The sequence below is a fragment of the Zeus faber genome (assembly GCF_960531495.2).
Source record: "Zeus faber genome assembly, chromosome: 5".
In the NCBI taxonomy this organism is placed as follows: Eukaryota; Metazoa; Chordata; class Actinopteri; order Zeiformes; family Zeidae; genus Zeus; species Zeus faber.
Genome location: NC_137192.1, coordinates 13,137,031 through 13,157,131, shown reverse-complemented (window position 1 = coordinate 13,157,131; position 20,101 = coordinate 13,137,031). Strand labels below are relative to the sequence as shown.

Below are 20,101 nucleotides of genomic sequence, written 5' to 3'. Positions count from 1 at the left end.
GCACACACACACACACGCACACGCACACACACACACAGAGGCGTTGCCAGAATTTTGGGGCCACTTGAAAAGACACCTACCGGGCCCCTAACATAGAGATCAGAATGTTTCAGATTAAAATAACGTACTGAACAATATGTCTTATTAAATGTACTGTACTGTAAGCTACTGCTGCTCTATACGATAATTGTGCAGATTCTAGTTTCCACCTTCGTCCTTTGCCTATATTATATTATATATTATATTATACAGTATTGCAAACATTTGTGGTTCCTAATATTAACAAAAGCTGAAATTACCAATGATCCATGTTTCAGATTAAAGAATGTATTACCAATTCTTACAAACAAGGCTAACCCTCTTCTGCCCTATGCATAATTCCTAAATACCTGCCTAAATAACATACCCAGAATAAAAACAATTCCTGAACTCTGTGGACTGCAGGCATAAATGTGGTACCTACAGCATCTGTGAAACTGCAACTGTAGTGTCAAGTCATTGTGTGGGCATTCCTGAGTAAGTTCAACAGGAGGTAAACCATAGCAGAAAACACTGTAACAGTATTCAGCCTATCCCTGGGCAGGCTTGGGTAGAACAGGTGAAGGCATTTGTTCTTGTGTCTGTTCCCTGTCAACAAAACTCAGAGGTAACGCAGCACCAGGAGCCCAGTGTTGAGCCTTCTTGTGAGCAAACTCATGAATAATGTCTTTGAAGTTTATTTTTTTTAATAACTCGTTTTCAATTGAAATAATGGCGTGGCTGTTCAACCTGGCTTGGCACATTGTAGATTCATTGCAGATTCCTTGATAGTTCTTTATATGTTTACTTTGAAGCTTACCAAAGGCACGTTCACCTCCAGAACCTGTTATAGGCGCTATACAAAAGATTCCCAGTGCAACGCACACTTCTCCAAAAATGCTGTGTAGCTGCATCTCGTAGGCGGCATTTAGGAGCTCTACAGGAGAAAGACCATCTGAAAAAAGCGCCACCATATGTCATCTTTAGATGTCCGACTGGAGTACTTGTTTCTCAATTTGTGGCGAGATACATGAATTTGGTTTTCAGTCATTTTCCTAAACGTAAAGTATTGGTGAAAACTCCTCGCATCGAGCTGCAATTGTGTGGAACCGCGTGGCCAAATGACTGATTTTACTATCCAGAGACGCATAAAACACTGTGTTGCAAAATCCAGTGTCTGACTTGTGTTCATTTGCTGTCGTCTTCAGTCTCATCAGGGAAACTTTTTCTTTTTTTCTGAAACTGGCCATTTACACCCCTTTCATGTGCCACCGTGGAGGCTTCTGCCAGAAGAGCGTCCCATTGAAAACGCAGAGCCTGCCTCTCTTCCTGTAGTGCCTTAATGTGAGCTGCTTCAGTGTCCAGAGAAATATTTCCTGACTGACCTTTTAGGCTTCTATTCTCAACACACTGCAAAACTTTTACCCCGAAAGCGAGCGGGAAGAAGGCCTTGAAAGACACGAAGTAGCTTTTCAGACCTTTTGCCTCCGATTTGGCTTCGTTTGTCAGGCTGCAGGTAGCAAGAAGCATGTCCAGGGCCTTGATGATAGACGGTAAATGAGTTGCCGCTCCCTTCACTTTCCCTGACATATTTGCACCATCATCACAGCCTTGACCACGGCAATCTGCTATGTCAATACCATGGCCTTCCAATGCACTCAAACTCATTTCAGAAATGTCATTGCCTGTCTTTCTAGCAAAGTCTTTGAATTCAAGAAAACGTTCAGTTGTTTCCCATTCACCTGTTCCCTGAACTTTATCTTTGTGTGCACATCTCACCAAGAATACATTCAGCTCAGTATGGGAAATGTCTGCAGTTGCAGCACATACTTTATAACCGAGTAATAGATTGCATCTCCTCTTTCAGAGAGTGTTGCTTTCAAAACCCTTTGACCACATGTTCCTCTGAACTCGTTCTGGCTCTCAGGGCTGAGGTAATGAGTCAGTCGTGCTCCTCTCTTTTTGTCCCTGGCGTTCTGTAAGTGCTCACGTAATAGCCGGTCATAATTTGTCAACAGTTCAAGTAAGCCTGGGTAATGTCCATTATGCACATCATCAAGATTGAGTGATTTCCCCCGGAATGGCAGATTCCTAGATGCTAAGTGCAGTGTCACATCCAAAAAATCCTTCCTAGAAGTGCTCTGTTTTTATCTATTTCTGACCGGATTTGTTTCTGCAGCTGACTGTCTATACCTGTTGCTGTTGTTAAGGTATGCTGCCGATTTTTTTTTACATTTCCAGTAACAATTACTGTGAGACACACTATCCTCATGCTCTGCTAGTTTGTCATACATTCTCCGCCATTTCACTGATGATATCTTATCGCCATCCTTCCTATTCAGAGAGCTGGGTGATGGTCTACTTTGCTCATGAGAAAAAAGAACACATGGAATGCAATATAATGCCTTTACACTCTTACTATAAATAAGCCCGTCTCTCTGCACCTTTTCTCTTCTGTTTGCTGACTTATTGTACCGTAAATATTTGGGGAATGGCTTGCCTTCCCAGCCTGGGGGCATGATTTTATACATTTGTCGAAGTCATCGTTTGCCTAACTTCACAATTAAAAAATGGTCTAGTTATGCTTCTGCTGCAACAAAATAACTGCCTCACCTCCAAGGTCCGCTGTTTCATGTAGTAGACACACGTTGGGATACTTTTAGTCTAGCTAGCAAACAAATATCACGCAAGTATTGGGGAATAGTCATAATAATATATAAATAATAGCTCTTTAGCTAGCCTTCGCTGGTAGTGGTAGTGGTAGTGGTAGCTCTAGTTAATGATTACCGCTCTGACCGAGCCCAGTGAGTCCACGGTCGGCTACTCAGTTCTGCACTGACTTACCATTTAAATCCTTCTCCTCGTGAGTAGCGACTCGTTTGTTTTTTTTCCTGAATTTTGCTGTATCTCTCTCTGTTTCCGGACTTTCCTTTTCTGGAAACCCAATTTCGTTTTCGAGGGGGGCGTAGTGGTTCTCTCTCGTGGATGGTGCTACATGCAACTGTCCGATCAGCGTTTTATTTATTTTTATCTCCTTGTGGAGAATGGACCAAACCATGTGCATTATGGGGGGGGATACATACGGGATGTTTGGGTAGAGATGCCTGATCTGATTATGGTTATACGTTTTGATTTTGATCACATATTGTCTTTCAACATTTTTGTCCAACAAACAAATCATTTTCTAAACACCAGGCTAGGGCCCCATGAATCATTCATGGTCCCCCCCCCCCTTAACGACCCCCACACAGTAAATGAGCATTTAACCTGCTTTTCACCTTTTTTTTTACTCCAGGTTCTTACGGAAGCGCATTGCATTGACAAAAGAAAAACTAAATTCAACACCTTATCTTGTAATTAGAGACAGTAATACAGGGTCTCATAATAACGATAATTACACTAAAATGACACACACACAGCAGCTTAATACACACCACAGTTGTGTTAAAATCTAGAATATGTTATTTCTTATTTTATTGGACTTTAATTAAAAATGTCAGTTGTGCAATTTATTAAATCTTTTATTCAATATTTTTCTTGTATATCACGTCATTTATTTGACATTTCATCTTGATTCAAAATGTTCTGCAGTTTATTCAACATTTTATTTCATAGTTGCATTACATTTTTTACATTATTTAAAATAATGATAAACCACTGGTCCTCAACGTTTGGGGTCATGGGACACCCTATGGGTCCTGGAAGAGGTTCCACGGGGTCCCCAGCAAGTCTGAAAAAATTGCAGGATAACCCCAAGGCACGCTGTGTTTTTCCTAAATTAAACTGTTTTCACCATGTGTCCCCCAGGGGTGTTGGCCCAGGAGAACCTCCCTGGAGACCAGTTCGCTCAGGGCTCGTCCTACATCGCCGCCTCCTACGTCAAATACCTGGAGGCAGCGGGGGCGCGGGTCGTACCCGTCAGGTACGGAACCACAACCAAGTCGCCGGGTGTCATGGGCTACACTGTCCGGGGTCAGAGATCACGCTGTCAGGGGTCACGCCGTCCAGGTTAAGGGTCGACAACGTTAGGGGTCACGCTGTGGAGGATCACACCGTCCGGGTGTACGCTGTCAGGCGTCACACTGTCCAGGGTCAGAGGTTACGCTGTCAGGCGTCACACTGTCCAGGGTCAGAGGTTACGCTGTCAGGGGTCACAATGTCAGGGGTGACACCGTCAGGGCTCACACTCCATGGTTAAGGGGCTACAACATCAGGGGTCACACAGTCCAGGGTCAGAGGTCACAACGTCAGGGGTAACGCCGTCAGAGCTCATGCTGTAGGGGGTCACGCTGTCCAGGGTCAGGCCACAACGTCAGTGGTTACACTGTCAGGGGTCACACCTCAGGGGTCAAGGGGTCAGGCTGTCAGGGGTCAGAGGTTACGCCTTCAAGGATCACACGCTCAGGGATCAAGGGGTCAGGTTGTTAGGGGTCACACGCTCAGGGGTCACACGCTCAAGAGTCAAGGGTCTCAGGCTGTCAGGGGTCACAGCGTCTGATTCGGGAGACAGGGCCGGGAGTCAATTCCAAAAAAAATAGACCAAAGCAGAAAACCCTGATAGTTTGATTTGTATTTGAGTCACGTTGAGTTGAATGTGTTCGGCCTCAAAGCAGAGGAAACACATCCCCGAAAAACTGTTTATCAGAAGAGGCTTGGAACAGAGCTGTTCATCACAGTGACCGTCAACAGAACAAACAACACCAGAGATGGAGCTTGATGAGTCTGATCAGTGAAGACTAAAGTCTGATTAAACACAAAAGGAGCTGAAAGACTAAACATGTCACGTAATGGAAACACGAACAGCAACAACAACAACAACAACAGCACAACACAATACATTTTCCTGATGAAGGTTCTTTTGACTGAAAATGTTGCTTTATTCAGTAATATGCTGATGACTTTCAGGTTAAGATGGGGGTGTGAGATTATCTTTTCATTTTTAAAACCTTTATGGAAACGTATGTCGTCCGCTTCAAAACTAAAAAAAAACATAACTACAACCTCAAACCAAAGAAGAGTAAAAAAAATACCTAAGTCTAAGTCTACTTATTAAAAGTCTCAATGACTGAGCAGAAAACAAGATTGGAAATATGTTACGCAACTCACTGATGTAAAGACACAATAAAGATTTTAAAAACACTTTTAAAAATACATTTTTAAGTGTAAAATATAACTTTTAAGGTTTTAAACATGATAATATTCTCCCAAAGTCCACAAAATGCAGGGGTGGAAATTACGGCAGTGGACAGGGGTGTACGGACCCCTCCTTTCTGGGAAAAACTATGAGTTGCCCCTCTCAAAAATACATTGTAAACATAACTATATCATTGTAAATAGTATAATAATATACATTGAAAGAAATCATGCTAATTATAGACGCAAAACAATGCCACATGATGAACGTCACGTCCCCTCTCGGCCTCCGCCATTTTGCACCGCTTCTCCAAATTTCCACCCGTTTCTCCAAACAAAAACAAAAAAAAAATGTCAATGTGTGTTTTGTTTGTTAATCTGTGTTTATTTTCGATCATGTAATTACGTTCCTCAGTTTCCTAATTGAAAGAAGAAAAAAACGACCTTGGTGTAGGGGTAGTGTAGTTTGAGCACCTGTCTTGGGTCTAGGTATTTGCGCCCGGTATCAGGGTTGGCTGTATACCTGTTGCTCATCAGAGCAAGCAACAGGTAAATCACACATCCCCCACACCACATGCTATTTTGAAGTCTCAATGCTCATTTCAATATAAGTAATGAAAATTATTATAAACAAAAATTGATCAATCGAAAAGGCTTACATTTTTTTGGCAAATGTTTTACTGAAATGGATATTGGAAGCAGTAAATATATATTAATGATAATTTATCAACTGGCATTTAACCTTGCTTAACAGTGACAGCTTCAAGAATAGGAAACAATATATGAAATATTTAACTAAACCGAGGTGAAGACACAATGAAGGCTAAATCGTATCTCGGCAAGAAAAGTTACTGGTGGAGAAAAGTGAAACTCCTTCAAGAAACTGGTTGAGAGTCGTAACAGAAAGAATTTCAGTGCAAACATGACGATGATGCAATGTATTTTGAAACCTTGAGAAGGATGCTCATAACGTCTCTACTGTGCTAATAACATGTAGTCAGTTTGCTCAGTTATTTAACAAAATGAAAAACAAAAACAAAGTAGATCACAGCAAATCTAATTCAGTTCCAAACATGAACGACATCACAGATTATATAATAATGTCTGTTTGCTCATCATGCTCATGTGAATGTACAAGGGGCTCCCAGTCCCTTTCATGTCATGGTAGTAGAGACGTGTTACAGTGTGTGTGTGTGTGTGTGTGTGTGTGTGTGTGTGTGTGTGTGTGTGTGTGTGTGTGTGTGTGTGTGTGTGTGTGTGTGTGTGTGTGTGTGTGTGTGTGTGTGTGTGTGTGTGTGTGTGTGTGTGTGTGCTGGCCGGAACGTGTGAAGTTTCCAAGTGCTCCATAGTTCGCCTGGTAACCAGTACAATCTGCCAGCTTATGTTTTATTTGCTCTGGCAGATACGTCTGGCCCCGCCATCACAACGTTTATCTAATATGGGACGGGTTTGCAGCGCTATGCCACACGTTTTGTTGCTCTGATTGCTTGTCGACTGGCCTGTAAACGAATACAAGTACACGGGGGAGCTGTGGTTCTTCTGGACAAAAAATACATTTGCTTGTATTTGTTTACAGGCCAGTCTTGTCCGTTCCAATGTGGCAGCAACGTTGATGTACAATCCAAAGGCCAATGCGGCATGTGGTATGCAGCGCTATGTCACACTATCTTATGCTCTGATCGGTTGTAGGTCCAACCAATGCTCTGGCTGGTTGTCTACCCACTTGCATCCAGAGACATTTTGGTGTGCGCCTGTTGGTAATGCCGGTTGGAAATTGAACTGAGAGGTTCCAGACTAAAAGCCTATTTGACCTGGTGATGCAAGCCTACTCCATACCATCACTCGCAACACAATAAGTGGATTAATGAGCAGCCAGCTGACACATTTGTACATTAAAACTGACAACTCAGTTACAGACTTATACTGTGTGTGGCCTAAACAATAATACCCACCTGTACATATTATTTTCTCTATGGACAATGTTTACATCAGCAGCTAAATTCAGTCGCCCAAATGTCACACACATCACAGGTAAAAGACATTTTGACCAGCAGGTGGCAGTTGTATACACCTGAATCGTCGCCAAATCAACACATTCTCGACACAATTGGCTGCAAAGCCTCAAAGCTTCCACCCATAGATCTAAAAACTAAAGATCTACAGGCCATAGATCTAGAAACCTGGATTGTGCGTGGTGCTGCTGTAAGACCGGGCTACACACTGCGCTGTTTTATACCGAACAATATACAATTATTTCTCAGCTCGTATTCCCTCTTTACATATATTCCCTCGATTTGTGGCCTTTCTTAGATATATCATTAGAACCTCATCTTGGTTTCTAGGTTTCTAGATCCATGGATCACGGTGTCGTTACACTGAATATTGAAGTGTCTCCGACCGTTTTAAGCCTTCACTGATGTTTCTTGAGGTTTTTGGTTTTCGAATGTCCTGAAATTATCTGGACATTATCCGGAGGAGCTGTATGTGTGAACGCAAATGTCCGAATCATTTACACCGGACAGTACCCGGACTCCAGCACCCGAGTACAAAGTCCAGGTAATGTCCGATTGAGCGGTATGTGTGAACAGAGCAGGTGATTGTCCGGATCATTCACAGTGAGCTAGTGGCCGTGTCGCGCGTTAGTCACGTCTCTGTCATGTAGCAGTTATTTACCTTTGCGCTAAATGTGATCTTCTCTTAAAGGTGCACATTTGAGTATTTTTCGAGCTTATAGAGCTTGTGCGTAATCACCGGGTGTCATGACATTTCACTGCATATATGTACGACCGTATGTGTATGTATGTGACAAATAATCTCTTGAACTTGAACTTGAACTTGAACACCATTTTTACACAGGGTCCTGCTACAGAATCCCTTCTATCGGGAAGAAGCCTCAAGGTTTGGAGGTGGAGGGTTAGGGTGGAGCTGGCGTCCAGGTGGAATGAGATGGAGCTTCATTCTTCAGCTTCTTATTGTAGTAAAGACTTGTGTTTTCCTGGAAATACTTTTTTGGTGGACATCTCACCTTCATGTGGAATGTAGAGTAGCAGAGGTCACCGGGCAGAGGACGCCAAGCCCTGTTCACTGTGTAGTGGAAGAATTTTAGTGTTTATATTGTGGTTGAATTTCACTTTTATGACTTTAATGAATTAACCGCGGATCTTGGTGAGAAAAGAAAAGTAAGAATACATTTATTGAGCTCAAGAGAACATCACCACGTGCTGTAAAGCAGCGAAATATCCTGAACTTATAAACATAATGTAGTTACGCTCATGTAATTCCACAAATCCAACTTTCATGTCATTACGTGTGAAGCATTTCTAATCCAACCAGACGTCAACCATTGATTTTAAGTTGTAATGTGGCAAGAGTGTTGCATTATATAGCTCAGTTCTAAAAAACAGTTCTAAATAGCTGAGTTTACAGTGTTAATATTGTGTGTAAGTTGTAAAGTAGAGTAATCAAGAAATTTGGACAAGAAATGACAAAGCAAGTCAGATAATTATATATTGGAACTATTCATACATTTTTTGTTATTGTTTTTTAATCATTAATCATTTTTAATCATTTGTAGTGAATATTTGTTATTAAATTACAATTTGTTTGGTAGGGTTCTTCATGACACACATTGTATTTAGTTTCAGTATCTTCTATGTCTTAATTTTCTAAAAAAGACGTATAGACGAACATTTTAGTTATGTGTCTTTGGGGTGGAATTCATGTCTTTCATCCATGTTTTTGCTACTGGGTTTTTCGCAATTTTCACTTTATCAGTGTTCGTTGTGTGTCAATAACATTTGTCTGTAGCCGGAGATTTCAAATATCAGTTGAGTTCGGCAGAATGAATTATTGCTATCACAGAAATAACGACAGAGAGATTCAATGTTGTTGTAGTAAGCTACCGAACTACTCAGTGAGTCATACTTATTCAGCACTATTGGTTTCCTTGCTTGTGAATCAACAATGGCATACCACCATCCCTGCTTGATAATTGCATGTGTATTACCAGAAATAGTTAATAAACCTGTGACCTACTGGTTCAAACAAGACACAACCGTGTTTGTAGGTTCTACCAATTTTGTGTTACAGATAGTTTTTGACTTCAAAATTTCGAGAATTTTCCCTGAACAATTACAATCCTACGGGCTGGACCCATAATAATAATAATAATAATAATAATAATAATAATAATAATAATAATAATAATAATAATAATAATAATAATAATAATAAATTGATTATTTATTATAATAGATATTGATTGAAATAATGTTATTTAGTTAAATTTGTTATCTGAACTGATTGTAAAAACCCCAGGCAGTTTTCTAATTTTCCTCTTCCTGGATCCTGGTCTGGACACACTCTGAAAACACGTTATTGAAGCCAAAATGTCTTGCTACCATGTAACATGTTCTTTTATATTATCTAAGAGATAAAACCACAGACTGTAACTGTGACATGAACTGACTGAACAGAAACGTTTTTATCTAAAGCTACTTTCAATGAGTCCGTGGTGGAACTGACTGTACCTCACAGTCTGCAAATCTTCAATAAGAACAACAAACATCAGCAGAAAGGAAAAACATGTGTGTTCGACCTTCTCTTCTATTTCATTCATTGATTTGTTTATTTCTGTTCCCCCAGAATCAACCGAACAGAAGAAGAATATGCCAGTATATTTTATTCAATAAATGGGTGAGTGTTTTAAATATTATTATGAAGTGACCTTTCTTCATAGGGTTAGTTAATTTTTTTGTGGAATAAAACTCGTGAAAGTTATGCTAAAGTTCATGGTTTAAAGGTTAAGTTTAGTTATAAAGTTTACGCTGCACGTCGTTGGAAGGACCTTAGGCTTTCTTGCTCTTAAGCGTGTATTTCTGATTTGATTGTGTATTTTAATCATTTTTTTTGCTCTTAATTTTCTGTGCTTCACCCTGCCCTCCCTTGTGTCTTCACAAACTGTCTCCCTCCGTCCGTCCGTTCGTCCCCCCCGTCCCTCCGTCCAGGCTGCTGCTTCCAGGTGGAGATGTGGACATTGAGACGTCCCAGTTCAGCCGAGCCTCCAGGATCTTCTACACCCTGGCTCTGAAGGTGAGGAGGCAGTGTTGGTGGTGGTGGAGGGTCTCCTGGTGGAGGGCGGTCTCCTGGTGTGTTGCGGTCTGGAGAAACCGCTTCCCGGCTTTAGTCACAGAAGACACTCTGGTTATTTAAATTGTGTCTGGTCTCAAAGCCTGTGTCCATTAGATATTGTTGTTTTTGTTTCAATTCCAATCTCTGTTCTTTATGAAAAAAAAAAAAAAAAAGATTATATTATTTATTTACCCAAAAATCTAGACTTACAATTAAATACAATTAGGTTTTTGATCGAGGAGGTCCGTTGGTCCGGGAGTCTCTTCATTTTAGAATCTCTGAATTCTCTTGAATGAATTCTCACTTAACATCAAACATCATACATAACATCAAATATCAATTACAATTGAATTCAGAAACTCCAGAACAAATTGTTTGATGGCACTTGAAGTTTGACATTACTCATTAACATTTACAGATGAACAATTCATTGGATGACTATGAGTAGTTTGGACTATTTATGTGACTTTAGTGACCCCTGTGGCCAACAGCGGTAGTGTCTCCAGCTCCACAACCTCTGGTCTTGGCTTTCCACAGAAGTGACCGTGTGAAAGAACAAAGAACATATTAGAAACAAATTATTCACGCTATCCCCTGACATCATTTGACAAACAAGCCTTTGTCTTTTGCATCCAGGCCAACGATGCCGGAGACTTCTTCCCAATCTGGGGAACCTGCCAGGGCTTCCAGCAGCTCACCGTCCTGACGGCAAACAAGAACCTGCTGACGCTGACCGACACCAAGGCCGTGGCGCTGTCGCTCACCCTCACTCCAGGTGCCCAATCCGCTGCTCCTAGGTCCACAGATGATACCTCAGAGGACATCGTATGTCCAATCCCATCATCCCTTCTTTCCAATTATCCTCATGTTACTTCTTATATTCACCACTTTGAATCCATGAGGTAATTACGAAGATGAAGGTTCTTTATTTGTCACACACACACACACACTAGAAATGGTGGTCAGTAAAGCTTTTTAACCCATCGTGGGGTTAAAAACCCATCCTTCCTCAGGGGGGCAGCCAAGGAGCAGTGGTCAGACGACAATCTTTTTTAAATTTTTTTGGTGAAAGTCCTTACCGATGTTATATGGAGGAAACCCCATGTGAGCATGGGAGAACATGCAAACTCCACACAGAAAGGCCCCTAATCGGCAGATAAAACCACTTGAGCACGGTGCCAACAGTGCCCGGGGCGGGAATTGAACCCAGGACCTTTTGCTGTTAGGCAGTACATGTGTACATGTAGGGAAAGATAATTGTGATCACCTGATTGGTCTTTTATCTGCTTACAGTCAGATTCTAATAGGTACTGGATGCCTCTTGTCCATCAATACTTTAGAGCTCGAGGTTCCCAACCACTGGGCCACGGACCAGTACCGGTTCTTGGGTCATGAAGTACCATGCCGCGTAAACCCGTCAGTGAGGGCGCGGATGGGCTGCATGGCCAAAATCATGGAAGGACACGCCCTGACTCATAGGTGGCGGCTTTCTGCCTGCCCGCGCACACCAAAATGTTCTAACTACGCGGGCATGCGGCTGTCATGGAGAACTTCCAAGAGTTTGGGATTTTTATTACATATTACAAGGCAAATTATTTTCATTTAAAATGTTCAACAAAGACATTTTATTCAAGTTAAAGTTTAAATATGACAATGAACATTTTTCTTGGCCAGGTGAAAACTTGCAGGATGCTTCCATGTCGGCCATGTTGTTTTATTTTATGTAAGTTGCTTTGAGCAAAGAACGAGAAATACAGCCACACGGCTGTCATCTCTGGAGTTCCACCACCTTCCACTCCAGAAAGTGACCAACCCGTCGGAGTCACGGACTCCACCCATCTTTTTCCGTCGGTTGAGCCGCTTGACATTCAACCGACGGGTGTTGAGATTATTCGACTCCCCAGCCACTGGGGAAATGGATCAGACAATAAGCAATCTGACATAGATTTATAGCCGTTCTGTCTCGATCCCTATATTAAATCGTTCCATCGATTTCACAGTTGGGAGTTGAGATTCCCAATTCTGTTCATTTTTAGAATCTATTCTGTAGAATCGAGGATCGACCATTTTGGAGTAGAAGCTCCATCCTTACTTTCAGGTGATTAGAAGAAACAGAGGAGTTTAACAAGTTTCAGATTTCCGTGTGTCTTGTACAGTAGTTTGGGTTGCCTGTCCCCCGTAGGGAGTCACAATGCCCTGGACAATTTTCGGGGAATGTTTCCTAACCATTCAATATTGATTAAAAAAATCCACGTTTGTTGGTTCCAATATAAATTGGTTCTAAATGGTCAGTACTGAAGACATGGGAAAAAAATGTGTCTTTTAAATAAGGTGGGAACCCCGGTTTAGGTTTAGACGTACAGGATCATCTGTGTTGATGATGTGTTGATGTCACAGTGTGTCCAGGAAATGTGTTACGACCTTACTTCACCAGGAGTCACAAAGACACCGTGGCCGTTCTTCTTCTCTCTTCCTTCTCGTCTCCGTTCCTCTTCTCTTCTAACGAACATTCATGTTCCGCTGGGTTCCAGCGGCCCAGTCCAGCCGTCTGTTCCATGGTTTTCCGAGGGATGTGCTGCAGTCTCTGGCCGAGGAGAACATCACGTCCAACTTCCACAGCTGGAGTCTGTCTCTACAGGTAACTTCTATCTCCACCCCCACCATCTCCGTCCCTTCTCCACCCATCCCTTCTCCTCCATCTCCTCCTATTTACTTGTCCTATTCTGAGATAAGCATCCCTTCTTCCTCTTCTCTTGTCTTATTCCTCTGTCTCTTCTCAATCCTATCTTCCTTAAGCTGGGGCCACATTACGATTACTGATTTTTTTGAATCGGGAATCACGATGAACATATGGATCAGCGCACATTTAACGATGACCTTTACAGATTTTCAGTCTCTTCTGCTGTCTTTGAGGAGCACAAATCTAAAGACAGAACAGACGGACAGAGTGTTGTGGAACTGCAGCCCTCACCAGAATGTGTCCTCCAGCAAGATTCTCAGAAGAGGAATAATATCTGGTGATATGATGACACCGAACAAACATGGATGCCGTCCAGCTCGCTACTGTGGTTGTTAGTTCAGCGAAGACGTTCTACACCGTTCACACCCTCATGAGTCTAACACTATTCCACAAGTGGCTCCTCCATATCAGAAGTCCATACACACACACACACACCCTGCGGCTCCGTCTTCGTGCAGGAACACCATCTCATCGCCTGTTGAAAATTACTGTTGCGATTTGAACAAACACACGCATACTGTGTATCGCCTTGTGCGTGCGGACAGCTAAGACTCTACAGCGTGACTATCCCAGACCACCCTGGACCCAGCCCGATCTCAAATCGCCATTGAAAAGCAAACCCTGTGGCACTAGCTTTAATCTCCTTTCCTTAGGAGAAGATACGGCTTGGAGATGCCGGGGATCGAACTCGGGGCATCACACACGCAAAGCATTTGCTCTACCACTGAGCTTCATGCCCCTCTGCAAGTGTCCTCATCACTCCATCTCATCTGCTTTCTTCCTCCACTCATCCCTTCATAATTTACACAGCCATCCTGAGGTCTCACTTTCCCTGCAGACTTCCCTCTTTTTTTGGTCCTTCAGATAAGGTCAAATTCAGGAAAAAACACTTGAGCTGCTTTCAGCTGTATGTGTGACTGCAAATGCCCGAATCAGTTGGACCGGACATTAGCGGGACTTCGGCCAGCACCCTAGTACAAAGTCTGCGTAACGTCCGGTTGAGCGGTATGCTTGATGGCGTCTCTATCATTGTCCTGGTGATGTCATCAGCACAAAAGCATACGGTTTAATTCAGGGAAAACATTTGGAGATGCCAGGGATTGAACGGAGGGGCTCATACATGCAATGCTGATTTTCCACACCATTCTCTACCTCTTCCCTTTATGAGCATCCTCTCTTCTGGTCCCCTCTAACCCGTCCCCTCTCTCTGCTCTGATAGAACTACAGCCGGAACTTCAAGCTGAAGAGATTCTATAAGATTCTGTCCACTAACAGCGATGGGAAGAGGGAGTTCATCTCCACCATGGAAGGTGAGTTCTCCACACCTCTTCACTTCTTCTTCACTGTGTTTAAAGGAACCTGTGGTGTTAGGTTACAGCTTGTTCATGCTGCATGGCATGAGCTTAAAATGCTCAGGGCAGTGTGCACTCTTGTCCACTAGATGGCAGAGTACCACCTTTAAAGAAGCCCTGACCAAAGGTTTCTAAGTTTCTTATGAGTCGTTTTAATTGATTTATTGTTTGATTGGTTAGCGAATCGGTACCCGTTCTACGCCGTGCAGTGGCACCCGGAGAAAAGCCAGTTCGAGTGGATCGACAAGCCGGGGATGGTCCACACCGTGGCAGCCACCCGGGCGTCCTTCTACACTGCCAGCTTCTTCATCTCTGAGGGTGAGCGATGGGGGGGGGGGGGGGGGGGGGGTCAGAGAGTGTGAGAGAGAGAGGGGGGTGGAGGAATCAGAGTGTGAGAGAAAGAGAAAGAGAGTGAGAGGGAGGGAGGTGGGAATTGGGAAAGAGTGAGTGAGAGGGGGGAGAGGGAGGGAGAAAGGGAAATAGTGAGTGGGGGACAGAGGGAGGGGGAGGGAGACAGTAAAGGAGTGAGTGAGTGAGTGAGTGAGTGAGTGAGTGAGTGAGTGAGTGAGTGAGTGGACAATGGAAATTTGAGATTGAGGGCGAGAGAGAGTGAAGGAGAGATGGAGGAAGCGAGGGAGAAAGCGAGGGAGAGAGTACTATTGAATTTAATTTAACCCAACATAGCGCTCTGTTTTATCCACTCACCCACCTTTCATCCCTCCATCCACCCCTCCATCCTTCCATCCCTCCCTCCTCCAGCTATGAAGAACCTCCACCACTTCTCCAGTCCGTCAGAAGAAGAGCGAGCACTCATCTACAACTTCTGTCCGGTTTACCGCGGCCGAGACGTCATCTTCGTCCAGAACTACTACTTCGACTGACGGGACGTTCCGCTCACGACTCCAACCAAACGCTCAGATCCCAAAAGTTACATCATCCACATACAACATGTTTATTCCTATGTGGTGAAAAAACAAAAACAGTCTTACCTCCTCAAACCGTGTTGCAGGTTTAAATCTAAAGCTTGCTTCACACCGGATCTGTCATCTCAAAATAGGGTTAGCCTAACCCTCACAAGATATGCCAGGGAACTTGGGAGAGCTTGTTTTAAACAGCTGGTTTGCTCAGCTGGACATTTTCCAAATTTCCATGAAAGAAAGTTTAACACTTCCTTTCCATAGCGTTTGTTTGGTGCAAAAAAATAAAAATAAAGAATAGACACAATTCACTGATATGAAAAGAGATTTAGTAATAGTGAATATGGTGACAGCCATTAACTTAATAACATCACTATTTTATATATACGTGACCTATTTACTTTGTTTTAAGCCCAATTCTATTAAAAAAAACTCGAGTGATAAACTTCTGGTTGTATTGTCGGCTCCGAAACTTGTCGAGTTGAGTGAGTTGAAAATTCTGAAAAACGCATCCCAGAGACGGCACAGCAGAGCGTCACAGCTTTTCGTGTGCGGAATCCGACTCTCCATCCGACTCTCCTTCCGATTTTGTTCTTGTCGTTTGTCGGATTCGGTGTGAAGCAAGCTCAACATTCAGGGTTCCGGTCCACGTTGTCCATAGAGGGATGGAATGTGCATTTTTCCTCGTCCTGCTGCGTCGCCTGCCAGAATGTACAACGGGACGTCGCGCTGCTTCACGTGGCATGGATGCTCTCGTCTTGAATTCTGTGTTTATCATCCCGTTCAACCAGTTATATCTACATTTCTACTGTTTTTTTGTAAGAGTCAAACTTGTTACCAGTTACGTGCTGAATCGTCAGGTTTTATTCCACAATTACCTCTGCTGTCTCAGATGCATTGATTGTACGACTGACGCTCAGACAATAAATCATTAAACAAACCTCAGAATCACTCCTCTGGTTGACTTTTGTCCAAGGAGACACTGGGTGGCGCCATTGCAAAAAAAGTTTCCCTGAATCTGCTTTACCCAGCAGAAGTTCCTTCAGATGATTTGCAGGGCAGATTTGCTATTTCTTACCCCGGGTCTTGTAAAAATGTGGGTTTCCATCATTCGTTATTGTCCACAGCACAGCCTGTGGAGAAACCTTGCTGCCTCACAGCAAGAAGGTCCTGGGTTTGATTCCCGCCTGGGGCGCTGTTGGCACCGTGCTCCGGCGGGTAATCTCCCAAATAGGAGATGGGGTCACATGGGGTTTTCTCCACCTCGCGTCAGTAAGGACCCCCACCAAAAACATGCACCCATCATCGTCTGACCAGCGATGGACACTTATCATCTGGTCCCCGGGCGCGTCCACGTATGCTGCCCACTGCTCCTGGCTGTGCCCCCAGAGGAAGGACAAGCCAGGATGGGTCAAAAGCAGAGGAACCATTTCACCGGCCACCATCAAGCATGTGTGTGCGTGTGTGCGTGTGTGTGTGTGTGTGTGTGTGTGTGTGTGTGTGTGTGTGTGTGTGTGTGTGTGTTGCAAATAAAGACTGTTTCTTCTTCTTTCTTTCTGCTGCAGCTTCTCGCTGGGCCTCCATGCAATCCGATGGTGCAAACGATTGAGACTTAAAAAGAAAAATACTAAGTTATATCAGATTTGATTTGAAACTACTTTTTGTAATTTGTGCAATTTCCGCCATGAGGAAGCAACACAACTTCCTGTTTCTAGTTACGTTGAATATGATTAGGAAAGTTAGAATTTATCACATTCAACAACTAACTGCCAAAACTAGTCAGCTCTAAAAAAAAATGTAAAGTGGGGGACTTTCTCCAGCAAAGTGTTAGAAAGTGTGAAAGAGTGGTGGTCTTGGTATAAACTGAAGATGATTGATTCCCAAATGTCATCCTCCAATCACGGTTTTGTGTTCTCTTCCTTTGAAACCGTCTGTATCTTAGCTCCTCCCATTTTTCAAGGACACTCTCTCTGATTGGTTGGAGGTTTTTTTTGAACGCCCCTCCCACATCCACTTTGTACTGGAACTGTGGGTTACAGGCGAGGAAGGTGGAATAGAAATGACATAGACTACCCAAAATGCAGCTTTACTAAAAAACAACAACAGCAAATTTTGCTCTTTGTTGTCCAGTGGAAACAGAGTCAGAAAATTATTTGAGAAGGAAAAGTAATACTGTGTGTGTTAAGATTTTGCATACGGACAAAGAACAACCAATACGAATACATGCAATGGATTCACATGACCAAAACCACAGATGACATCAAATTATAATTGGAGGTCCTGGACTCAAAAGTGGTAAGCCACTGTTATGCAAACTGTGAGTTGTGCAGCCAGATCCGAACAACTGGCGCCCCTGTCTCCCTTTACCAGCCCTGTAGCTATTCTTCCACTAGATGGGGGTGTGTGACCACAGAATCATCACCACCCGCAACACTTGTGTCATCTGGCTTCTTCGCCCACATTTAAATTCATCTTCACGTTGTCCACACAAATTCATGAATGGCGAGTTGGTCGGTGAACCTCCCACCATGACCTCCCACCATGACCTCCCACCATGACCTTCACTTGATCGGATTAATTGATCTGAATTTTATTGAGCCTTCAATTCCCCCAGAAAGGCAAATCTCTTCTTCTCAAATCAAAGTGCTTCCGTATCCCGTATCAATCTCAGGACTGTCTGACTTTTAAAGGTTCCATTTATTTTCATGTAGCCGGGGTCGCAGTTATCCTGCCCACGGGTTCCACAGGAAGTCTATCGGTGGTTTCGGTGTTGGGTGTTCTCGAAAAGACCAACACCAACACCAACAGCATTAACACAGCACAAAATTCTACATTTGCAGTCATTTAGGAAAGCGTAAGGTAAGGTAAGCGTCACAAGGAAATGTATTAAACAACAGCTTTCGGAGGAAATGGAAAATAGTGTTTTCATTTCCGCAGTGAAATGGATGTAGTGTAATGGAGGCGGAGATGGATTCCATTTTCTTTGCTGCTGCTGCTGCAGCCGGTGGGTGTTTGCTGCAAATAACATCCTTACATTTTATTCTAAGTGGTTTGTTTGTTGTTTTTTGAGCAGAGAAACTTTTTTGTAGAGAAAATGTATCGACTTTTATCGAAATCATGACTTTATATTTCTAATGAGAACTTTCTTCGTTTTCCATGGAGCATTCAGAGGTTTTTAGAAGCACCAACTAGTGGCGGGTAGCTCAACTACAGCTTAAAGCACTTCAACACTGGTTGCCCCTTGGACGTGCTTCGAAAGGCAAACATTTCAGTTCACATTTCGGGGTTTTTAAGCTCTCTCTCCCTTTCTCTCTCTCTCTCTCTCCTGAAGAAACATGTGGCGTGATGCTGCAGCGCGTGGCGGTTCTGTCCCCCGAGCGTCTGCTTTCCAGCGGATGCACCGGGCGTCTCCGCTCCACTGAGGGAGTGAACCGACCTGGAAACCTTCATGTCTGCTTTGCTTTTTGTGTTTTGCTGCTGTGCCTCCGTGGAAACATCTGCCACTGTTTTTCACTTTTTCTGTCGGATTTGATTTGGTTCCAAAACAATGAAATTGAAATGAAATGAAACTGAAGGTTGAGACCCTCCACATTTTCACCTCAATCACTGAGCCCAAGCGCCAACACCATCATATATAGAGAATGCCGCATGCGCACACACGCACACGCACGCACGCACACGCACGCACGCACACACACACACGCACACACACACACACACACACACACACACACACAGCAGGTATCAGTTATTATCATCGTCTTTATTGCGACGGTTCAACGATGGAATCATTCATCTTCACACCTCATTTACCAGATGACAAGGATGTTACTATCATCAGCACAGTGGTGATGCCTAGCACACACACACACACACACACACACACACACACACACACACACACACACACACACACACACACACACACACACACACACGAGTGCAAACAATGAATCTTGTAAACGCTTCGGTAATTTGCAGAACTAATTAATCGACAGAAATGATGCGGGGCCACAAGTGAAACTTCCAAATGCAAGAAGTTAATAAAAGCTTAGTACACAACAAGGCAGACGTCGCCCTTCATGCCAAAACTATGAGAAAAAAGGTAAAAGTAAAAGATGGTATACATCATGTTAACGTTGCTATGGTGACTGGGACAGCGGCGGTCCCGACGACGGGGACGTCGGCTGTCCTACTGAATAATTTGCATCACTTAACTTCCACCGCTGCATCTGGAATCCCATCCCAATCCCCAAATCCCAGTCAAGACTATAGGCTCCACCCCCTAATCCAGGAACCATGTTGCTCTGCAGAGACGGGACATTGGGGGGTAGGCATACCTTCTTTGAGTATTTTTGCAGAAGGGCTTAGTAGAAAATTGATCCGGCCATTTTGTGAAAGGAAAAAATTGTTCTCTCTCTTTATGCCTACTTTTCCTATTTCAAATGATCCCAATTTTACCATAATATCAGCAGTTAGTTATTTCTGTTGACACCCGCTTGGCTGTTTGTAGTGACCGTTGCCATGGGCAACCACTTCTCCCGCTGGTTTCCCGTACATCGTTTCACTCCGCCTACATGCGGTGTGATGATACATAGCAACTACAATGAAATTTCCACCCGACGTCCCATTCAGCATCTCACCATGAATGTAAATGTTAAAGAGTTCACTGTGTTGTCGTTGTTAGCAGAAGCTCTTCAAGTAGATATGCTGTTTAAACAATAGTATCCAATAATTTCAATTTTGTGTAACAAGCAGGATAATGTGCAGCTTATTAGGGCTATACAATAGGCTCCGCCCACTCTACCCTG

General features: G+C 43.3%; 1 protein-coding gene across 1 annotated transcript in view; it reads left to right on the top strand.

Moving 5' to 3' along the window:
* The window catches only part of LOC307230535 (gamma-glutamyl hydrolase), a gene marked incomplete at both ends in the record, with an annotated part of 21,705 nt that extends 6,451 nt beyond the window's left edge, over positions 1 to 15,254 (top strand). The window contains 8 exons of the mRNA XM_080000971.1: positions 3,826 to 3,940; positions 9,796 to 9,846; positions 10,158 to 10,242; positions 10,918 to 11,056; positions 12,813 to 12,919; positions 14,241 to 14,331; positions 14,554 to 14,691; positions 15,133 to 15,254. Of these exons, the coding sequence (XP_079857097.1) occupies positions 3,826 to 3,940; positions 9,796 to 9,846; positions 10,158 to 10,242; positions 10,918 to 11,056; positions 12,813 to 12,919; positions 14,241 to 14,331; positions 14,554 to 14,691; positions 15,133 to 15,254 (848 nt within the window). The remainder of the gene's footprint in view (positions 1 to 3,825; positions 3,941 to 9,795; positions 9,847 to 10,157; positions 10,243 to 10,917; positions 11,057 to 12,812; positions 12,920 to 14,240; positions 14,332 to 14,553; positions 14,692 to 15,132) is intronic.
* Between the last annotated feature and the right edge of the window lie 4,847 nt (positions 15,255 to 20,101).